The sequence below is a fragment of the Triturus cristatus genome, chromosome 7 (assembly GCF_964204655.1).
Source record: "Triturus cristatus chromosome 7, aTriCri1.1, whole genome shotgun sequence".
Lineage (NCBI taxonomy): Eukaryota > Metazoa > Chordata > Amphibia > Caudata > Salamandridae > Triturus > Triturus cristatus.
The window spans coordinates 1484753238-1484775638 of NC_140590.1; the positions used below are offsets into that span (position 1 = coordinate 1484753238).

Genomic DNA, 22401 nt, shown 5'->3' on the forward strand with positions numbered 1-22401 from the left:
ACCACTAGGTACCTCCAGTAAGCGCCACAGAGCTGCGTTGCAGAGAGGTGTAAAAAGGGGCTTGGCCTCAGAACACCTGTCTGCAGCGCAGCTCCCTGGCGCATACTGGAGATGCCTGTTGGGGGCGCGTTTGCAGAGTGCTGCATGGAGGGGGCATGGCCTCCGGCACGATGCCAGTCTTTTATTTATTTTATTTTTTTAAGAAGGGGGGCTGTGTGGTTCCCCTTCTTATTCTAATTTATTGGCCCTGATGACCCCATCCCCCAGGGCCTGTCTCCTAATTATATTTTTTTGACCCCAATCCCCAGGGCCGGCCACTGTTTTTTATTATTTTAAAAAAATATATATTTATAGACACACCTAGGACATGCTGGACAAACCGTACGTACCTATCACCATGACGATTTGCGTGATATTCATTAAAAGGCGACTATGCATGCAATTAATCCACGTGGAATGTATTTACACCACTAGTGAAGCTCTGACATGTCTGATGCTCTACCGTGCCTAATCCCGGTAGACACCCTTGTCGTTTATTTATACAAACATGGGTAGCTATTGACGGGCACATTTAATACACATGCACACCAAGCCATTCAAAGGGGATTCGACAAAAATTCGACCAAAACTATGCAAGAAACCCCCCTCACAGTTAATAAAACACACATCCACTGCCGGATGTGTAATACTTTTTATTTTACTCTCTGGAAAGGGGGCGAACATCACTTGCGAGTCACAGCGCGCTCCTGACAGAGCCCAATGCTGTGTTACACCCACCATTGCCTGCCGAGTGCCACACACCTCTGTATTGTATTCCACCAGCTAGTGCATATGCTATGACACTCTCTAGCCCATGTGCACTGTAACACCACCCCGTGAAAATGTCATGCCACACTTGTCTTCGCACGGGTTATATTGCCCCATCTAACGTGCCTTCCTCGATGCCTATGTTATAACGCACAGTGCTATGCCATACATATTACAATTTGGGATCCATATCTTTGTCACAGTGCATATGCAACGTTACACTCCCCAGCACATATTTTATATTACAACTTTAGAGACTAGTTAGGTTACACAACACTGCCCTGTGCATATTACACTCCAAGGCGCATATCGCATAGCACACGATAGTGCCTGTGCTATCTCGCGCTCTCCAATGAATCTGTCATTGCGCACAATGTATTGCATATTATATTTCACGCCTGGTTCATCTTATATCACACTTTTTGGTGCATAGTTTATACCATACACTATATCTAGTTTTCATTTTCAATCGTGCTCTCAGGACTATGTTCTATATAACACTGTGTTCACCTACCCTTTTCACGGGCATTACATTTTGCGATAGGGGGTGGAGGGTCAGGGGGTGTTTTTGCCAAGTGAGCCCGGAGTCACAGTCACTAACGTCTTCTTCTTCCTGAATAAAAGTGAGATTATGCTGCATACTTGTTCATATTTTAAGTAGTTTGCACAGACAAAATGTTTTAAAAACAATAAAGTTTCTAATACCCGCCTTCTCTGAACAGTTAGCTTGCTGCCCCATCCCCCTCCTCCCTATCCTCTGTTGTGTGAATCCATGGACTAGCCTCCTCCCTCCTGCCATGCATGGTCTGATGTGCTGCCACTGCCCTCAATTTAGTATGATGTACCAGTCCACTCCTCCTGCCCTCCATTGCCCAATTCTATGCCCCACCATTGACCTCCTGCTTAAACTCTGTGCTTAGCTTGCTGCCCCTATTCTCCTTCCCCCTGCCCTCCGATGTCTTTGTGCATGCCCCTGCTCCATCCTTTTTGCCCACCATGTCCCATGGACCTGCCACTCCTATCTACTCTGAGTGTTCTGTTGAGCTGCCACTCCCCTCCCACCTGCCTAGCATTGTCAGATGACTGTAACCTGTCCCTGCCACCTCCACCCTGCCTGTCCACATGCCATGCCTCTATCCTCTTCCTCCTGTCCTACATGGTCCATTGTACTGCCACACCCTTCTGCCCTCCCTGGTCTGTTGTGCTGCAACTGCTCCTCCTGCCTGCCCCGTGTGGTCTGTTGTGAGGCCCCTTCCCCTGAACTTTCTTGTCTGTGCACAGGTCCTGACCCTCCCTTCTATCCTCCATCGTCCTTTGTGCATGCCCCTGCACCCTCCTTCTTGCCCATCATAGCCATTGTGCTGCCACTAACCCTCCCACTTGCCATGCATGGTCTTCTGTGCTGCCATGGCCCCTCCCACCTTCCCTGTGTGGTCAGTTAGCTGCCCCTGACCCCCTCCCACCTTCCCTCCATGGTCTGTGTGTATGCCATCACAGTCTCACTGTTGCTCTTCATGTTGTGTCTTGCTTCTAGTGCCCATCCTGCCTGACCTCCATGGCCATCTTGCTGCTCCTGCCCTGCCCCCTTGCCCCCAGCCCTCTGTTTACATGTGCAGACCCCTACTCCCTCCCTCCTGGCTTGTCTGTTCCATTGTAATGCCCCTGATCCGTCCCTCCTGCCCTTTATGGTCTGTTATGCTGCAGCCTTCTCTCCTGTCTGTCCATTATGGTCAGCTAGCTACCATTGCCTCTTGCCCCTCTGTTCTCTGTTGTCCATGTGCATGGTCCTGTCCCCTCCCTCTTGCTTTCTATGGATTGTTGTGCTGCACTCCCGTCCTGCATGCCCTGTGTGGTGTATTGTGCTGCTGCAAACCCTGATGCCTGCCCTGCAGGGTCAGTTTGGTGCACCTCTCCATGTCTCTCCTGTCCTCTGTTATCCAAGTCCATGTCCCTATCCCATTTCCTTCCATGATCCAATGTACCATACTTGCGAACATTTTGAACTTGGTAAGAGGGAGATTTTGAAAAACAACTGGGGTATTGATTTTCCCCTTTGAGTTACATTGAAAAAGAGGATATTGTAGACAGGAGACAGATCAAATAAAGCCCATTTGAGCTTAAAAACATTGGACGTTTCCTGGCTGAATCGGGTCTGTTGGCATGTATGGTTGTACTACCATTGCCTCTTCCTTCTGCCCACAATGGTCTATTACATTGCCACAGCCTTGAAGGAGGGTAGATTTTGTATCACAGGGGGCCCCTGGCCCGTTCTGTCCACACCTGAAGTATGAGACCCTTGTCCTTGCCCTGCCAGTCGCATTTGTAGGCCGTATTAAATTGACCAGCGGGTCCTGTGTTGCTATATAATTATCCTGAGACATCCTTACCACTCAGCCAGCATAAAACCCCTGTGTAGGCCCTTCTGTTCAATATGTAGGCCTCTTTGTTAAATTGACCATAGCTCTGCAATTTTAGTGTATAGCAGTCTGAAGGCAGGTCTGCGAGGCCTTCTGCTCCAAACTAGTAGCCCCCACCCTACCCGAGTGCTCCGTGCTCGGTATCAAAGTTCAACATCCCCCTGAAGCTGTCGACATACAGTAGGCTGCATCCTGGACTGGTACTTGCTTCCTGGGCAGGTTTCCCGCTTTTAAGGAAGTGGCAACCGCAGAGCGTCAAGTTAGGAGAACTGAGGAGATTTTATACATGAATATATTGAATTCCTGTACAATACCCATTATTTTCTGCTTGCTCTATGGAACTTACGATAAGCGATTGGCCTGAGAGACTGACCTTTTCACCCAGTCCATTGTCAGCATTCAGTGGGTAAATGACGAAATGTCTGGTAAAATCTGCAGACGAAGCTTTTGGGTAGCATACGTAGGTAGATGTAGCGTGCAAAGGAGCCCACAAAATGATATAAAAAGGGAGCACCCACAGATATCGACGGACAACCTCGCCGTCTGTATGTAGGTTAACAGGCTGTGCAGGTTTTCCCCAAGAACTGGGAGCTCTTGTCTTCCTTTGCTTAAAATGTCTTGCTCGGCTTTGCTTGAAGTATCTTATTCTATTTTACCTATATGAAATGTCATGTTATGTTTAACCATTGTTCTCTTTACTTTTGCATTTAAAAGATGTTGTATTGTAATTGCAGGAATGCTTGCTCTAAGAGTAAATGTGAGTGTCCCTAGGTAACATTTTCCTTGGTGTAACTTGTTTCTCATGATGCATTTATAGATGTGTTTTCTCTCTCTCTCTGTCAGTCCATTAATTGAGATACAGAGAATATCATGACAGCTGTATGATTATCTGGATTCTGTATTTTGTACTTTAGGTCTCTATTCTGCGGTTTCTTTGAAGTTGCATCTTCTCATTAAACTGCCATTGTATTCTGCCTCCAATTCCATGTCTCATATGTCTGTTTTCTTCATTTTTGGAGCAAGCGTTCCTAGGCACCCCGGCTCAAATTAAGGTGCCCCTTTTGTCCCTGACTCACTCTCCTGCTCAGTTCTGTGGTGGCTCCCGGGGCTCTGGGGACCGCCCCTAGCTTCCTTGACCCGTAACAGATCTTCCCTCCAACAGCCTCTCTTGCAAGTCCTGTATTGTTGGTTTGTTGCCCCTGCCCCCCTTTCCACTGCCCTCCATAGTCTGTTGTGCTTCCACGGCCCTTCCTGCCTGCTCAGTGTGGTTAAATTGTTGCCTTTGCACCCTCCTACCTGCCTTCAATTTTCAGAGTCCGTGCCCCTGGCCTCTGCCTCTCAACAGTATCCTAATGAACAACTAGATTGCTAACATTCTATATTTATTACAAAAGTGTGGAGCGCCTGACATCATCTTGATGTAATCAAAACTGTAATACCTAGAGCATTCCTTTAGAAATTACATATATGAGAGGGTCTTATTGGCATCAAAATTATGGTTAGTGCTCTAAAAGACTAAAATAAGGACATATTTTCTGAGTTTTCAAATAGCGACAAAGCACTTTTAAATTATTTGTTATCTTTATGTTTTTTTATCTAGTTGACAACTTGATTAAATGTTGCACTTAGGGGAGAGGATGTGGTGTTACTTCCAGAACTGCAGACTTTGCAACTGGAGAACCAGGTTGAAGTTTCTGCTTCAGCTCGACATTCTGTGATTCTGGTCAAATCACTTAGTCTCCCCATGTCTACAACCAAAATGAATTTGTTCTTGTGTGATGTAACCAATGCTCATGTAAAGCACTCCAATACCTGACAAGTCTGCACTATATAACACTGCAAAAACACAAAATAATAAGTGTTTTGCACACTTCTGTCATTGGGCTATATTTGGGCTATATCTGGGTGATTTTGGGCTACATTTGGGCTCTTTTGTCTCCGGTGGCCATCTTGGGAGATTTATTTGTTATGAAGTTTCCTAATTTCCTCATGTACTGCAGTCTCCTCAGTCGGAAATGCTTTCAGTTTTTTACTTTGATTCCATCATGAAGGTATTCAGATATGTCACACATTTGCCATGAATTCTGAATGTTAGCACTCTAGTTGCTCATTAGATCACTGTAGTAAAACTACTGCTCACCATGGAAGTCTGCTCCTGGTATTAAAAGTGCATGTTTCAGTCTGCATGTCAGAATTTTTTAATGAAATAGAAGAGGATTTGAGAAGTCACTCAAAATGTGCCCTCATTTTCTTTCTTCAGCATTAATCATAATTTCTATGGCAAAATGAACCCCCTCATTGTGTTCCTTTTTAAATTAAATGTTTTAAGTGTTACCAGTTTATTCCAATCAAGATGGCTTCAGGTGTGCCATACTTTTGTCATAATGAAGACAGTAAGTGCTCTAGTTGTTTTTAAGAACATTCTTGGACATTCTGTCATTGGGCTATACTTGGGCTACATCTGGGTGATATTTGGGCTACATTTGGGCTCTTTTGTCTCTGGTGGCCATCTTGGGAGACTTATTTGTTATGAAGTTTCCTAATTTCCTCATTTACTGCAGTCTCCTCAGTAGGAAATACTTTCAGTTTTTTACTTTGATTCCATCAAGAAGGCATTCAAATGTGTCACACATTTGCCATAAAATCAGAATGTTAGCACTCTTTTTGCTCATTAGATCACTGTAGTAAAGCTACTGCTCACCAGGGAAAACTGCTGCTGGTATTGAAAGTGCATGTTTCAGTCTGCATGCCAGGATTTGAGAAGTCACTCAAAATGTGCCCTAATTTTTCTTTATGCAGCACTAATCATACTTTTTATGGAAAAATGAACCACCTCATTTTGTTCCTTTTTAAATTAAATGTTTTAAGAGTTACCACTTTAATCCAAGCAAGATGGCTTCAGGTGTGCCATACATTTATCATAAGTAGGACGGTTAGCGCTCTAGTAGTTCTTTGGAACACTCTGGAAAGCTGCAGTAGAACACAAAGGAATCAACTGACAGTCTCTGCCCTTGTTGGATGTACATGTTTTACTGAGAATGACAGACTTCATTCTCACATGACTGAGAAATATAATGTGAATTTACAGAAAATAAGCTCTCAGTTTAGCTTATAGATCACCTTCCAAACCTCTGTGGTAAAAGCATGAGAAAATATTTTTCTCTCAATCATGATATCCCAGCAGAAGGCTTTTTCACATGGTGAAATCACCTTAGAACATACCACAATTCCTAAAATGAGTATGGTACCATCAACAAATGATTTATAATGTAACTAAAGTCTTAAAATCTTCTATTAACTGCAATGCTTTTTAATGAGGTGCTATCATGTATATTGGTCCCAAGATGGCTGCCAACACTTCTTGGATGAAGTGCTGACAGCTAATCAGATCTCAGGATGAGATGTGTGGTTAGGCTCCGCCCACATATATATATTGATTTAAATGCTATTTTCTCAGGAACTACTGAACAGATTTACACCAGACCTACAAAAGGCACTTCCTTGACCTGAGGACTACCTCTCTGCCAAATTTCAAGTAACTCTGTTCAGCCGTTCGGGCTGTAGCTGTGTCTAAAGGTCCTATGGAAAAATGCATGGGAAAAACGCGTTTTGGGACCCCCCTTTTTTCTCAGCCCCCGCTTGACGAATCCCCCCGAGACTTTCAGGGTAGGAGCGGAGCGTAGCGCCCCACCTATTTTGAAAATTTCGCGAGGATTCATCGACCTGCGCCAAAGTTATTCCAAATAGAATGTTGCGGATTTCCTATGGAAACAGGGTCCTAACTATAACTATCTACTGGCGACCGCCAGTAGATAATATATATATATTATCTACTGGCGGTCGCCAGTAGATAGTTATAGTTAGGACCGTGTTTCCATAGGAAATCCGCAACATTCTATTTTGAATAACTTTGGCGCCGATTGACGAATCCTCGCGAAATTCTCAAAATAGGTGGGGCGCTCCGCTCCGCTCCTTCCCTGAAAGTCTCGGGTGAATTCGTCAAGCGGGGGCTGAGAAAAAGGGGGGGTCCCAAAACGCGTTTTCCCCATGCATTTTTCCATAGGACCTTTAGTCCAAGCTACAGCCCGAACTGCTGAACAGAATTACTTGAAATTTGGCAGAGAGGTAGCCCTCAGGTCAGGGATGTGCCTTTTGAAGGTCTCGTGTAAATCTGTTCAGTATTTCCTGAGAAAATAGCATTTAAATCAATATATACATCTATAGGCGCACTCCGAGCGCGTACCGTAAGCTTACTGTACGCGCACGCTGCCGTGCGCGAGCGCGATTCTGATTGGTTGTTAGATCTTAGTAAACATTCGAATCGGTCGAAACCAGGAAGTGTCGGCCGCCATTTTGTCTCTCGCAGTCTGAGGGGGTGAAAAACAAAGGTGGATAACGTGTAAAGGGGGCAGGCTGGACAGTTCCTGACCCCCTAGCCTTGGTCAGGGGGTCCCAGAAGGACCCCCAAGGGCAAAAATGTATTTTAAATTTTTTATGAAAAATCGCGGAGTGCGCGTTGCGTACGCACACGGTAGAGATGGAAAAATTCCGCGAACTACGTAACGTGCGCGCACGGTGCGAGAAGCTAGTTAGTGCAGGCAACTATAACTCACGCGACCGCAATCCTCTGCTGATGACGTCAGATATTACATCACTGATGACATATGTGTTTTTCTGAAAAAAAAATATTTGTAATATATGTATAGCTAAAAATTAATGGAAGACGACATGGGTAAATAAGTGTCTAAATACAGTATTAGCATCAACAGAGGATTGCGGTCGCATGAGTTATAGTTGCCTGCACTAACTATAACGGGGGAATTTCATTGGTTTTTCACGAGTGAAATGCCCAGCTAACTATAACATGTGTGAAACCTATGGTTTTTTAAGTGAATTATATATATATACACATACATATATCACTTCCGATCCCTTAAACGGAACATTATGAGTGGCATTAATAACGCAAAAGCGGTTCAAATCAAATGTTATTATTTTTTTGCATTAGTTTACTGAAGCACCTCAAAATGTAAACCTACACATGTCAATGTTTTTTAAAATAGATAAAAACTGTTTTCTGAATTAAAATTCAATATTGGCCTAAAATTTGGAATAAAGTGTCAGGTAATTATGCTTCTTGTAATTTGTAGTTAGATGTTTTAAGTAATTTAATGTTTTATTTTCAAAAGAATTATATTCATTGCATTTGAATCACAAATTAGACTACACTAGACTTTAACAAAATAAAAGAAAATGTAAAAGAAAGAACATCTGTTTTTATATAACATGCTGTATAAAAATGCTCATAACCAGCACCACCATGACTTCAGATTACGCATGACTCTTTTTTGCTGTTTTTTTGTCATAATTTTACAGAGGTTGTAGCTATTTGAGAGATTTTATTTTCTTTACTTGCAGGATCAAAATAAACAAGTTCAGTATTTCCCACGCGAATATCACCTTTATCCCAGGGACTGGGATCCATGTGAAAATCTCTAACAGCCGGGCAGAAGTTAGTAATAAATGGAAGATTAACAGCTGGGTGGTGTAAGTATACCAGTCGAGTCAGGTGCTTGGCAATCATATCCTGAGAACAGTTTAGGAAACCAAAGGGCATATGTATTAAAAATTCATTTAGCGAGTCCTTAATAGCTATTTTTTGCGAATCGCTATTAAGAGCTCGCAAAATGCAATGTATGTAGGAATCGCAATAATAATTGCGATTCCTACTTATTCCTTAATTGCGACTCGCAAATTGTGAATCGCAATTAAGGAATACCTTCCCATTCATTCCTAAGGGCCAATTGGAAGACATTCACAATGTACTCGCAAATTGCAAATGCAATTTCAAGGGTGCAAGGGTGTCCAAAGGACACCCTGTTGCACCCCTGAAATATGTATGTGTGCCCATGTGGCGCACATACATGCCCTAAGGGCATGTATGTGCGACACATGGCACTTTGAAAAATGCAAAAAAGTGCATTTTTCAAAGAAATCGCTAAATACCACCAACTTGAAGTAAGCCAAAATCGCACAACTTGGTTGCTTCCAGAATAACATTTGCGATTCCTTAAATGCATTTGCAAAACAGGGAATCGCGATTGTTTATACTCCAATGAGCTGCGCAGATAAATCCTTACATCTTGCCAATATTTTTAAACAGAGGTTATATCATGTTATGTTGTCGCCCATCAGGTTGTGCTAATGCTACTCTATACTTTTTCATGCCATCCTATATTCTATATTGTAATTGTAATTGTAACTGGGTTTTGTATCGCGCCAACTCACCGACAGGTCTCAAAGCGCTACTGACCAAGTACAGCACAAAAGGTGGAATAAGAATATATAGATATCTGATCTAGTAACCGACTATTGAAGCGGGAATGCGTCTTTAAAAAGTAAAGTTTTCAAGGACTTCCTAAAGTGGAGAAGATTGGGCTCTCTGCGAAGTGCCTCCGGTAGCTTATTCCAGATGATAGGAGCCTGCACTGAAAAAGATCTGCCTCCTTTTGTTGTTAGCTTGAAACGTGGTCGGGATAGCAAAAGAGATCCGGACGATCGCAAGGCGCGTTTAGGTTCGTGTATTTCGAGCCTTTCTTTTATGTAAGCTGGCGCCTGTCCGTGGATTGCTTTGTGGCAGATACACATACTTTTAAATTCAACTCTCTGCACCACAGGCAGCCAATGTAGTCTGTGGAGCAGAGGGGAAGCATGAGTCCTCCTCGGCACACCAAAAATCAGACGTGCTGTGTCATACAGAATAATCTGAAGACGGTTGATGGAGTTCTTTGGAAGGCCGAGGTACAACGCATTGCCATAGTCTATTCTAGACACTATTGTGGCTGAAACAATGGTTCGCAGCATATTCCTCGAGAGCAAGGGGGCGAGTTTACGTAGTTGCCTGATCAGATTGGTACAGGAGCCGACTACAATGGATACTTGGTTGGCCATCGAGAGTTCCTGATCGATTTTTATCCCAAGACTCTTGACACTAGGGCAAGGTTTTGGAGTAGGTCCTAGTTCTTGTGGCCAAAACAAGTCGTTCCAGGGGGAAGTAGAGGTTGAAATTACGAGGACTTCCGTTTTGTCTGGATTGATTTTCAGCAAATTGGATGACATCCAATTCACTGTAAATCGTAGAATGTCTTGGGCCATTGACTGAGCCGATGGTGTATTATCGATACTCAGCAACAGCTGAGTATCGTCGGCATAGTTGAAAACTTTACACTTCATGTTTGCCAGGGACTCTATCAATGGTTGTAAATAAAGATTAAATAGGAGCGGAGAGAGCGCTGACCCCTGCGGGACTCCACAGGCTAGCATACCCACATCTGAGACCTGGTCTGCCAACTGGATCTTCTGCGTCCTTCTTGTTAAGAAGGCTGTTAACCATTTGAGAGCTTGCTCTCCTATCCCAAACCTAGCCAGTCTGTCCAAGAGCAGTGCATGGCTGACAGTATCAAACGCCGCTGAAAGGTCTAATAATATCAGGGCGCCTGGCTTTTTACTGTCAGCCATGCATCTTAGCTCGTCCAGTACCGACAGCATTACTAGTTCTGTGCTATGGTGGGCACGAAAACCAGCTTGCCGCTCCTGGAGAAGATGGTGAGATTCCAGGAGGGCTGACAAGGATTTTAGTATGTGCTGTTCTAGTACCTTTGACAGAAATGGCAGCTGGGAGATTGGCCTGTAGTTCTTCAGGCTAGTTGGATCAGCTCCAGGCTTTTTTATCAGGGGTCTGACGCATGCCTCTTTGAAGGTAGATGGTAATGATCCAGTGGCTAGCGAGGTGTTTAAAAGGTCTAAAATCTGGTCTTCTAGAAACGGTATTGCTAGCCGAAGGATGTCAGGCGGGCAGGGGTCAGCGGGGGAACCAGATTTGGTGGATGCTACAAGTTTTCTCAGAGTGGTAGAGTCAATGTAGGGGAAGCTGGTAAAAATCGGGGTTAAAGAGTCTGAGAGGGGCAGTTGTACAATGTGAGAGACTGGATTATCCTTCTTGATATCAGACAAGATGGTCGCTACCTTTCCAAGGAAGTATCCTTGAAAGGTATCGCAGTCAATCAGGATGTCTGCCTTTTCCTCCTTCTTACTCAGCTCTTTCAGAATTTGGAAAGTCTCTCTCTGAATAGTAGTAGCGTTGTTAATGCGCATCTCATAATAGTCCTTCTTGGCTGATGTAATAAGCTTTTTATATACTTGAAACGATGTTCTGTATGATTCCGTGTCGGTATCCTTTTTAGATTTCCGCCAGCATCTTTCGAGATAGCTAAGCTTTCTTTTTTGTTCACGTAGACCTTCGGTGAACCAGGGGGCTCCTTTCTCTACACCTTTTATTTTTTGTGTCTTTTCAGGAGCTAGCTCATCGATTGATTGCCTAAGGATGGTTATTATCATATTATACTTTGAGTCTAGATCAGTACTATCAGAGGGGATTATAAAGTTCTGTATGTACTTGGGCAGGGTTTTGGCTAGGGTATCAGAATTCACTTTTTTCCATTGGCGCACCTTTTTTGTTTTTAACGGTAGTTTGACCTGGTAGATATCTTGCGATAAGTCATATGAGATAAGATGGTGATCTGACCAAAAACAAGGTGAAATACTTGTGATGACCGCTTTTGGTGTCGAAGACCAAATGAGATCTAAAATATGGCCTTTTATGTGGGTTGGAACTTCCACAAGTTGTGTCAGTCCAAGGGCGGACATGATGGTCTGTAATTTCTGGACTGACGGATCTTGGTCGCTTTTATCCCAGTGGACATTGAAGTCGCCAGTTACCAGGATATTTTTATAACATGTGCATAGGTCTGATATAATTGGAAAAAAGAGATCATTGAACATGGGGGTACTTTGGGGTGGGCAATATACTGTTAAAATAATAAGACAAGAATTGTTCATGGTAATTTTTATCCCCAGTAGGTCAACGGTATTTATGGTCTCAGATAAGATCTTTGTTACCATATATTGCCTTTTGAAGATCGTTGCTACACCCCCACCTCGGGCCCCCTCTGGTCGATTATGCTAGATCATATCATACCCACTGGGAAGGGCGGCGATGATATCCGGGGAAGAGGCATCACTCAACCAGGTTTCGGTGAGTGTCAGGATATCGATAGTCTCGTCCTGTAGAAGGGTGAAAATTTCTAAGTGGTGTTTCTGCAGTGACCTGGTATTGAGGGTAGCCAGCTTCAAAGGGGTTGAGCGGCTTAAGTTCTTACAGCTAGAGATGTGCAAGATGTTGTTTTCCTTAAGAGTAGCACATACAATAGGAGATAGGGTATACCTGTCAGAATTCAGTCCTAGGAGATCCGCTGAGGTATAGCAGGTGCGTGTGCCAGAGTCCCTGAGCCCTGAGCCCGGTCGTGCGCGGACGGGCGCAGACGGGCAGGACTCTGGCACGACTCCGGCGCAGATCCGGCGCGTCCGCTGGTCGCGTCCGCTGCGCGGAGCCATCACTGTCCGTTTTTATAGCGCTGTGGATGGCCTCACACACCCAGCCCGACCCAAGATGGCCGCCAAACCCGGCGCCCAGCGCTCTCGGCGTCAATACTCAGCCGAGAGCGGGACCGGAGCTGCAGGGAAGGGGTAAGAGTGAATTCTAGGCGCTGCTAAGCGCTGGAGGGTCTCAGCACACCAAATAAGATCAAGGTGTGAAATTTACATAGCAAAATACCAAAACTGTTAAAAAACACGGTTTGAATACAAGAAAAGACAGGAGACCTCCCGGCTTCCGCCTCAGGAGGGAAAAGGTGCGTGTAATGTCAGAATTACCCGTTACCAACTCCTGGCGCCTTTTATAGCGCTATGGATGGCCTCACACACCCAGCCCGACCCAAGATGGCCACCAAACCCGGCGCCCAGCGCTCTCGGCGTCAATACTCAGCCGAGAGCGGGACCGGAGCTGCAGGGAAGGGGTAAGAGTGAGTTCTAGGCGCTGCTAAGCGCTGGAGGGTCTCAGCACACCAAATAAGATCAAGGTGTGAAATTTACATAGCAAAATACCAAAACTGTTAAAAAACACGGTTTGAATACAAGAAAAGACAGGAGACCTCCCGGCTTCCGCCTCAGGAGGGAAAAGGTGCGTGTAATGTCAGAATTACCCGTTACCAACTCCTGGCGCCTTTTATAGCGCTATGGATGGCCTCACACACCCAGCCCGACCCAAGATGGCCACCAAACCCGGCGCCCAGCTCTCTAGGCGTCAATACTCAGCCGAGAGCGGGACCGGAGCTGCAGGGAAGGGGTAAGAGTGAATTCTAGGCGCTGCTAAGCGCTGGAGGGTCTCAGCACACCAAATAAGATCAAGGTGTGAAATTTACATAGCAAAATACCAAAACTGTTAAAAAACACGGTTTGAATACAAGAAAAGACAGGAGACCTCCCGGCTTCCGCCTCAGGAGGGAAAAGGTGCGTGTAATGTCAGAATTACCCGTTACCAACTCCTGGCGCCTTTTATAGCGCTATGGATGGCCTCACACACCCAGCCCGACCCAAGATGGCCACCAAACCCGGCGCCCAGCGCTCTCGGCGTCAATACTCAGCCGAGAGCGGGACCGGAGCTGCAGGGAAGGGGTAAGAGTGAGTTCTAGGCGCTGCTAAGCGCTGGAGGGTCTCAGCACACCAAATAAGATCAAGGTGTGAAATTTACATAGCAAAATACCAAAACTGTTAAAAAACACGGTTTGAATACAAGAAAAGACAGGAGACCTCCCGGCTTCCGCCTCAGGAGGGAAAAGGTGCGTGTAATGTCAGAATTACCCGTTACCAACTCCTGGCGCCTTTTATAGCGCTATGGATGGCCTCACACACCCAGCCCGACCCAAGATGGCCACCAAACCCGGCGCCCAGCTCTCTAGGCGTCAATACTCAGCCGAGAGCGGGACCGGAGCTGCAGGGAAGGGGTAAGAGTGAATTCTAGGCGCTGCTAAGCGCTGGAGGGTCTCAGCACACCAAATAAGATCAAGGTGTGAAATTTACATAGCAAAATACCAAAACTGTTAAAAAACACGGTTTGAATACAAGAAAAGACAGGAGACCTCCCGGCTTCCGCCTCAGGAGGGAAAAGGTGCGTGTAATGTCAGAATTATCAGAATTATAAATATATGACAAACTGGCTGAAATTTATTGGGAGAAATGGTGTGGGAAAAGGGAAAAACATGCAGAGTTCTAGTGTTAAAAAACCAATTGTCAGTTTCATGCCTTGCTTTCCTAATTAAAACACAGAATTAAGGTATTTACCATTTATAATAAACAGCTTGCTGTATTCTACCCAACTCGTAATGAGGGCCTTGGTCAAGACTCAGTTTTGTGAAAGAAGAAAATGCCCTTTGGGTGACCAGTGATGCACTCTGTAAGGAAGTAGTTCTAACTTCCCTAAGATCTCGGATCAGAGCATCAGGCTTGTGCAGTATTGGGCTGATATGACAGTAGTAATAATTAACATCTCCAGCTCTGTAATTTCCTAGAATATTAGTTCTCAAGAGCAGTTTGAGGGCTAATGGAATCCGGACCCAAAGAGAATGCTCTTCTGCACTTGTCTTGTATATTCTTTTAAGCGAGGGCTGTACATTTCTAACTGTCCAATAGTGCTATGCTTTGGACCAATCATGATTCATATTTCTGACCCCATCTTTTAATACTTGCCCTATTTTTGTTGAAATGTTTATGAGCAGCATTTATGTGCATAGTTCAAGTTTTTTGAGTTGCAGGGAGATCACAGGACTAGTTCTCTAAATAATCTGTTGTGGTGGGAATAGAACTGTTGACTGGATTTTTTAATTTGTGATGGGTGGAATATCAGATGCATTGAATGCCTTGATGAATCTTGTCAGTGAGGCCGTCCTTCTGAAACCGAAATGGATTGGTTTAGGTGTGTGGATGATTTGCGGCCTTGACTAGTTTCAATCAGATTTGTGCTGATTATTGCACACATTTCTTAGGTTCACTGTGACTTACCGGAATGATGGTTTGGTTACCCTGGGTATTTGGCAATTGACATTTTGCAATGTACTGCAGGGTGAAATATTGAATAGATTTTTAAAGAGGATATTGCTTGGTATCCAGTGGGTGGAAGAGCAAGTCAGCTCTCCGTTTCTGTTTACGTTGTGGTAAGCATGGCCTACAATTAGGCTTTTGTGGGTACTATATGAAACATAGTGATATATATATAAACTTTAATCGGTCTGTGAAATAAAGACCATAAAAGTACAATCCATGACACACACTTCAAAATCAACCAGTTTAAAAATCATCCTTGATATCAATAGTTTAAATTTACATAGAATAAATACACTGTTAAACAGGTCCTCCGAAGGCATTAATAATGCCAAATTTTCTACACTCCAAGGGGGTTTAATTGCAGCTGTTTCTCAACCTGATAGCGACTTAAAAAAAAAAACTAAGGACGCTGAAAATAATGTCTCCTGAAAGCATTTGTAAGTATATGCGTGAAGGGCGAACCTGAGTAAAGTTAGCAGTGGTATAAAAAGGAAGCAAGTAAATCAATGGCTCTTTGTGTGCTGGGGCTTGTTGGCACATTCTGGGGAAAGAAACCTGCCAGCTCTAGGAGGCAAAAAACAGCAGGCAACTAATGTGGCGTCTAGAGGGATGGGGAGCTCCTGCTTTAGGTGTCCAGGTTTCTGATAGGTTTGTTCTTGGGTGGGGGAGGGGCTTCCACGTGTGCCAGAGAATCGGCGCATGAGCGAGAACCAGGGTAGGCAAGAATTTCCGTAGAAAGCACAAAGGCAAAGGATAGCAGATAATGTACAAGGAAGAAAGGAGATGTGTAAAAATGGGAGACAGATGTGCAGTGGAAAGAGTGATGTGAGGCAGATGTACAAAGAAGGTGCCATGTGCAAGGAAAACTGAAATGGTGCAAAGGAAAACTGAAAAAAAAGAGACAGATAGGTGAGAGCAGCGAGTCGGGGAGTAAACATCGAAGTATAAAATATTACTCTTAGGATATTGAGGCACCAATACCAATACGCTGTGAAAAAACAGAAAAGCATGTGGGGCCATTCAATATGCTTTCGTCACATACTTCACCAAAGCCTGTCGCTACTTAATTTGGATGTCCATATAGTAGAGAATTTCTGGGCCACCTGCTTAGGCATACATTTATTTGTACCAGCTTGAAACACCCTATACACGTATACAGTAGACATTTTATTTATTTATTTATTTATTTAATTTATATGGCGCGTTATAACCACAGGGGTCTCTAAGCGCAGTCTGACCAGATTTACGTGAAAGATGTTACATTCACTTGAAACCAACTGTGCACCTAAGATCTGCTCCATGCTTGTTTGAACAGTACCGTTTTTAGTTTTTTTCTGAAGGAAAGTAAGTTACTTTCCTTCCTGAGCTCTGGATCCAATTTGTTCCATAAAGCTGGGAGCGTGTTGGAAAAAGCGCGGCCCCCCACCGTGGACAATTTAAAACGGGACTGAGACAGAAGAGTGGCGTCCGACGAACGCAAAGTCCTACCCGGTGTGTAGGGGGATAATCGGGATTTCAGGTATTTTGGTGCTTTGCCATACTGAGCCTTGTGAGCGATACACAGTCCTTTGAAGACAATTCTCTGACGAATTGGCAGCCAGTGCAGCTCCTGCATCAGGGGAGAGGCATGGGCAGTCCTGGGTTTTTTAAATATTAGCCTAGCTGCATCGTTCATAACTCCCTGTAGTTTGTCCAGCAGCCGCTGTGGCAAACCTAAGTAAAGGGAGTTCCCGTAATCCAGCCTAGCCAGAATTGTGGCTGAGACCACGTGTCTCAAAGTAGGGAATGAAAGTAGGGCAGAGATCTTCCTTAGTTGTCTTAAGAGGCATATACTGGTGCCTACTACAGTGGCAACTTGTTTTTCCATGGATAATTTATTATCCACATATAGGCCTAAGCTTTTGACCGCAGCTGCCGGCTTTGGTGGTGCGCCCAGCTCCCTAGGCCAGAATTTCTCACTCCAAGGGTTCCCCGAGATGGAAATGGGCAATACTTCCGTCTCATCCGGATTAACTTTCAAGGAGTTCTCGGACATCCAATTGACTGTAGTTTTCAATATGTCCTGTAGCCTAGTGGATGCTCCTGGACCATCATCCAGCCGGATGATTATCTGGGTGTCATCGGCATAGTTGTACACTAGGCAGTCCATCCTGTTCAGGAGAGCAATTAGTGGCTGCAGGTAGATGTTGAAAAGTAGTGGGGACAAGGCAGAGCCCTGTGGGACCCCGCAGGTGATCGGAGCAGGGGTGGAAAGTAGATCCCCCAGCTGCACTCGTTGTGTCCTACCCTGCAAAAATGATGTGAGCCATGCATGTGCTGTACCCACGACGCCAAAGGATCTCAACCGCGACAGAAGCTGTTTATGACACACGGTGTCAAACGCCGCGGAGAGATCCAGTAGTACCAGGGCGCTCGGTGTTTTTACATCAGCTCGCATCCTTAGCTCATCCAGAATAGATAACATAACTAGTTCCGTGCTATGATTAGCACGGAACCCTGCCTGATTGGTCTCCAGCAGGTTGTTACTCTCTAGATGGCCCGATAATAGAGCTAACACGTGCTGCTCAATTACCTTAGCAAGGAAAGGCAGCTGGGAGATGGGCCGGAAAGTTTTCAGACATTTAGTGTCTGCTCCAGGTTTCTTCAGCAAGGGAATCAAGCGGGCCTCTTTAAAAGCTAAAGGGATCTGTCCTGTATGAAGAGAGGTATTCAATAGGTGCAGAACCTCTTCCTCTATTCCTGGCATTGCCATCTTGAATATGTCAGGAGGGCATGGATCCACCAAGGAACCTGATTTAACTCGGCCTATAATTTTGAGTAATTCCTGTTTGGAAATAGGGGATAACTCAGCGAATGGTGGAATGTTTGGCGGGGCAATAAGGTCCGGTATACGTGGACATTCGAGGGGTGCGGTTTCCGCAATTTCGTCCAAGATATCAGATATCTTCTTTATGAAGAAATCCTGGAACCTCTGACAGTCCTCCTGGGTGAACTCGGGACTTTGCTCCTTGTTCACCCTGAGCTCCGCCAGGACCCGAAAAATTTCTTTTCGCGGATTTCTTGCCGTAGTTATTCTTTCCTCGAAGAAAGCAGCCTTCCTTGATTGTATGGCTAGTTTGTACTGGGCTAAGAATGAAACATATTCTTGTTTGGAGATGGCGTCGTATTTTTTACGCCATGCCCGTTCTTTCTTCCTCACCCCGCGTTTCATCTCCCTAAGGGAATCATTATACCAAGGCGCCCCAGCTCCTCTCGCCACCTTCTTCATCCTACGAAGAGGTGCCACCACATCAATGGCACTTCCCAGTTTATGCTGGAGGTGTCCACATAGAGCATCGACGTTGGCATCCTGCTCTTTGGCTGAAGGGTGGTGTTCTAAGAGGTGGACCAGTTTTTCCCCATCAAGGTTTCTCCATTTACGGGCCGTTTTCCAGCCTTTCTCATGTGTCGGTCCCTTGACCTGTTGGGTAAGACCTAAAGAGGAGACCGCCTCCTCGATCTGTAATGCTTGTCCTTCTTTCGGGGATTTTTCCCAATGATAGTTGAAGTCCCCAACGATCACCATTTTATCATATCTTGTACACAGGTCCTGGACCAGTCTTACAAAGAGAGTGGGGAAGTCAGACGACGCCCAAGGTGGCCGATAGACCACCAAGAACACCACACAGACCGCTCCCCTCCTGAGCTTAACCCCCATAACCTCGGCTCCTCCAAGGGTTTCAGAGAGGAACCTATTGGCACGGAGGCATGACTGATATAAAAGGGCTACTCCTCCTCCTCTCTTGGCCCCCTCCCTGTTAAAATGAATAGCCAAGTAGTTATCTGGAAGGGCCGCCACTAAATCAGGCACTGAGCAATCCTCCAACCATGTTTCAGTAAGCGCAAGGACATCTAACTCCCCGTCTTCCAAACATGTGAAGACCTCTAGCCTATGGCTCTGCAAAGAGCGAGTATTCAATAGACCGTAGCTCAGGGTATGTGTGTTGGGAGTGCGATGTCGCCCTCTGACACTCCTAGGTGAAATTAGCAGACCCTCGCAACCCAGCCGATGTATGGTAGCCGGCTCCAGATGAGACTTAAAGGGAAGACCTATGAAAATGAGACTTAAAGGGAAGACCTATGAAAATGACGGAAATATGGGGTCTGTGTGGGAAACAATAAAGCTAAAGTCTTATTAAAAAAAAAACTTTAAAGGAACAAAAACTATTAAGGAAATAGCTTGAATGGTGGTGATGTTCTCTTTAACAAAATCTCAGACAGCTGTTGTGTTCTAAATAAAAAAATGTTTAAATTGTCTCTAGACTGAATACCATTACATTTTCCGATTACTTAAACATGCATCGTGCTGAGAATGAGAAATAATGATAAAGTTCCTGCATTGCAGTCTATTTTTAAGATATTCATGGACTCATTCTGACTAGCCTCCTTATCTTCCCTTTCCAGGAAAGACCAAGGATCCAGCATTCTTAACCTGGATGGGATTTGCGTCAACGCTGTCATCAATATCACCAAGACCAGCGATGGGCTCCCCTCCTTCACTATCACCAGTTGCAGCTCAGTAGTTGAAGACGTCAAAGTCAAACTGATTGGCGGAATTGAGTGGGTATCAGATGAGCTTCCACCTTGCCTGCCTAGATTCTCATGCTTTCGTGCGAAAAGTTATAAACTGGGGCCATTTTATATCGACAAATTCAGATTATATAGATGGTTATGGTGCAATGTCTCACCTATGTTAGCATCACCTGTGAGTTGCAAAAAACGTATTTTCAGCTACTCCGTGGCCAGAAATATCCTGCAACGGTCAGTACGAATGTTGGCGCAAAGCAGCACATGGATTGCCAGTGTAATCCTGCACCGTGATGGCCAAAGTGAACTTTTAGTGTCAGTCAGTCCATCCCAAAACTCCTAACGATATCCACACCTGTACAACAAGCTATGAATTTTGGGATTAACCAAGCAAAGACTTTAAGTATTATGGAACGTGGTGGGTTTGTATACTAAGCTAGAAAATCAAGACTGGAGAACGCTGGTATAAGAATATACCATAATCTATTGACATGACACCTGGCTCAAGGACCCCCCTTACATTGATGGGTATGCTTCTTATTCGGTCCCAGCCACCCCTTCTAAGTCAGGCCAGGCAAAATGAGGTCTGCCCACCCTTATCTCTGTATCACAAGAAGGCATAAAGACACAAGAACTTACCTCAACATCTTATTCTTATCCACATTTGGGGCCACATGTACGACGAGGTGGCGGAGAGAGGCGTTAGCCTTCCTGGCTTAACGCCTCTCTCCGCCACTTCAGAAACGCAAGGCTGCACCATATTTACAAGAATGTGGTGCAACCTTGTGTTTCCCCGTGCCCAACGCAGGCACCCTACCACCAGAGTGCAAGAGTGTCTGCATGCAGGAGAAGATTGGTTATGTGTAGGGAGGTGTCCCTTCCTGCACATAAACAATCCTAAAATGCCATTTTGACACTTCTATGTGTGCTGAAAGTTACAAAATTGCATTTTTTTTTAAATGGTTTGTTTATGTACAGGAAGGGACACCTTCCTGTACATAAACAAACCATTGCATTTTGCTTTTTCCATGTGTGCTGCTAAAAGGCAACTTAAGACCAGGATTTTCCTGGTCTTAATTTCGGAGCTACCTTCTATGTACGCCACCCTTGTACATGGAGGGCAGCATCAAATACAACGGGTCTTGCAGTGGAACGCCCACCACAACACCCACTGCGCGCCCCTTTCACGCTAACCATAGCGTGAAAGGGGGCCTTATGTACAAGGCAGTGTTAAGCCACTTTAAGTTTCTTAACACTGCCTTATACATAAGGTGCAGCCCTATCGACATCACAAGGTCTGTAAAAAGTGATGTTTTAGTGGCGATAGGGGCTTGTACATATGCCCCTACTTGTTTTCTGTAATAATGTGTTAGGCAGACACCCGGGGGTTATGAGGATAAGTGCCGATGCTTGAAAGTACAATAGGAGGTAGAGAGTGTGTGTATGTGGGGTGGAGGGGTTGTAAACAGCTCAACAATATACATGTGGGCTAAATTCAGCTGCATTTCATAACATAACACGCATAGTCCCATGGGGGACACGCAGCTTGAAAGCACGGTGTGTGAAGAGAAGGAGACTGGAGGAGTTCAGATAAGAGGCAGAGCTTGGGGTTATCTTGACCTCGTATGTCCCAATCAAGGGGATATGGGAGAGGTCTAATAAGCAGAACCAATTGTGAAAATACATGACGATTTCCTTCTGGGACATCATGTTCAAAATTGATAGTACTTTTTCGTATGTTCCCAAACATTCCTTTGTAGTTTTTCACCTCCTTATCTCATTGTAAAGCCACTCTGAGGGTACCATACACCAGGACACGTGGTCTGGTGAAGTACATGCAGATCATTGCACATTAAAAACTTCAGCGCTTATCCCAACACATGCCTTGAGCAGAACCACATGTGATTCTGGGCAAATCTCCCTCTGTCACTAAAAACCTGCCAGTGCCATGTCAAGTTTTGCCACAATTACATACTTCCACCGCCCCCTCAACATATCCTTTTTTCTCTAATGGGTTCTAAATGGAATGCGTCATTGTGGGTTGATCATTTTAGTGAGAGTAAAGCCTACTTAAATATTTGCCATTAAATGTTCCTCAATTTGAGTTGTGATTTGTATATTTTTCATTCTGTCAATCTTCATTTTTCTGTAGTTCATTTTGCTTTTACATGGATACTTCAGTGGTAGCTACCTTGAAATTGTTATACCTGCCCCCATGTCCTATCCCGGAATGTTCACTGATAAATTTGAATTTTGCAATGGAAATCCCAAATCATTCCCTAAATTTGTTTCTGGGTGATTTTTGTATGTTTATAACAAAGTTTGATATATCTTGGATATATCTTGGAACACAGCCCGTGTCCCTTGTACCAGAGTACTACACACAGTAGCATAGGCCCCAAGCATTTACTTCTGTTGTGGGCCTATTGTAGCGCACATGGGATATTAGTTACCAACACAAAAGGGGCTTAAGGCCTGCTGTTTCAAAGAAAAATAATACTAATTTCATGCTCATGAATTTCCTACTCTGCAGAATGTTCCATGGCATGATGACTGAACCTATGAAGAAGATCAGCCGTGAAAAATTTAATCAAAAGGTAAAGTAATAGCAAGA

At 44.6% G+C, this 22401-nt stretch overlaps 1 protein-coding gene across 1 annotated transcript in view; it reads left to right on the forward strand.

Annotated features, from left to right (window-relative positions):
• Window positions 1–22401, forward strand: part of LOC146812226 (BPI fold-containing family C protein-like) — a 98696-nt gene that overhangs the window by 22160 nt on the left and 54135 nt on the right. The window contains exons 4-6 of the mRNA XM_085619256.1: window positions 8643–8771; window positions 19665–19820; window positions 22321–22384. Of these exons, the coding sequence (XP_085475382.1) occupies window positions 8643–8771; window positions 19665–19820; window positions 22321–22384 (349 nt within the window). The remainder of the gene's footprint in view (window positions 1–8642; window positions 8772–19664; window positions 19821–22320; window positions 22385–22401) is intronic.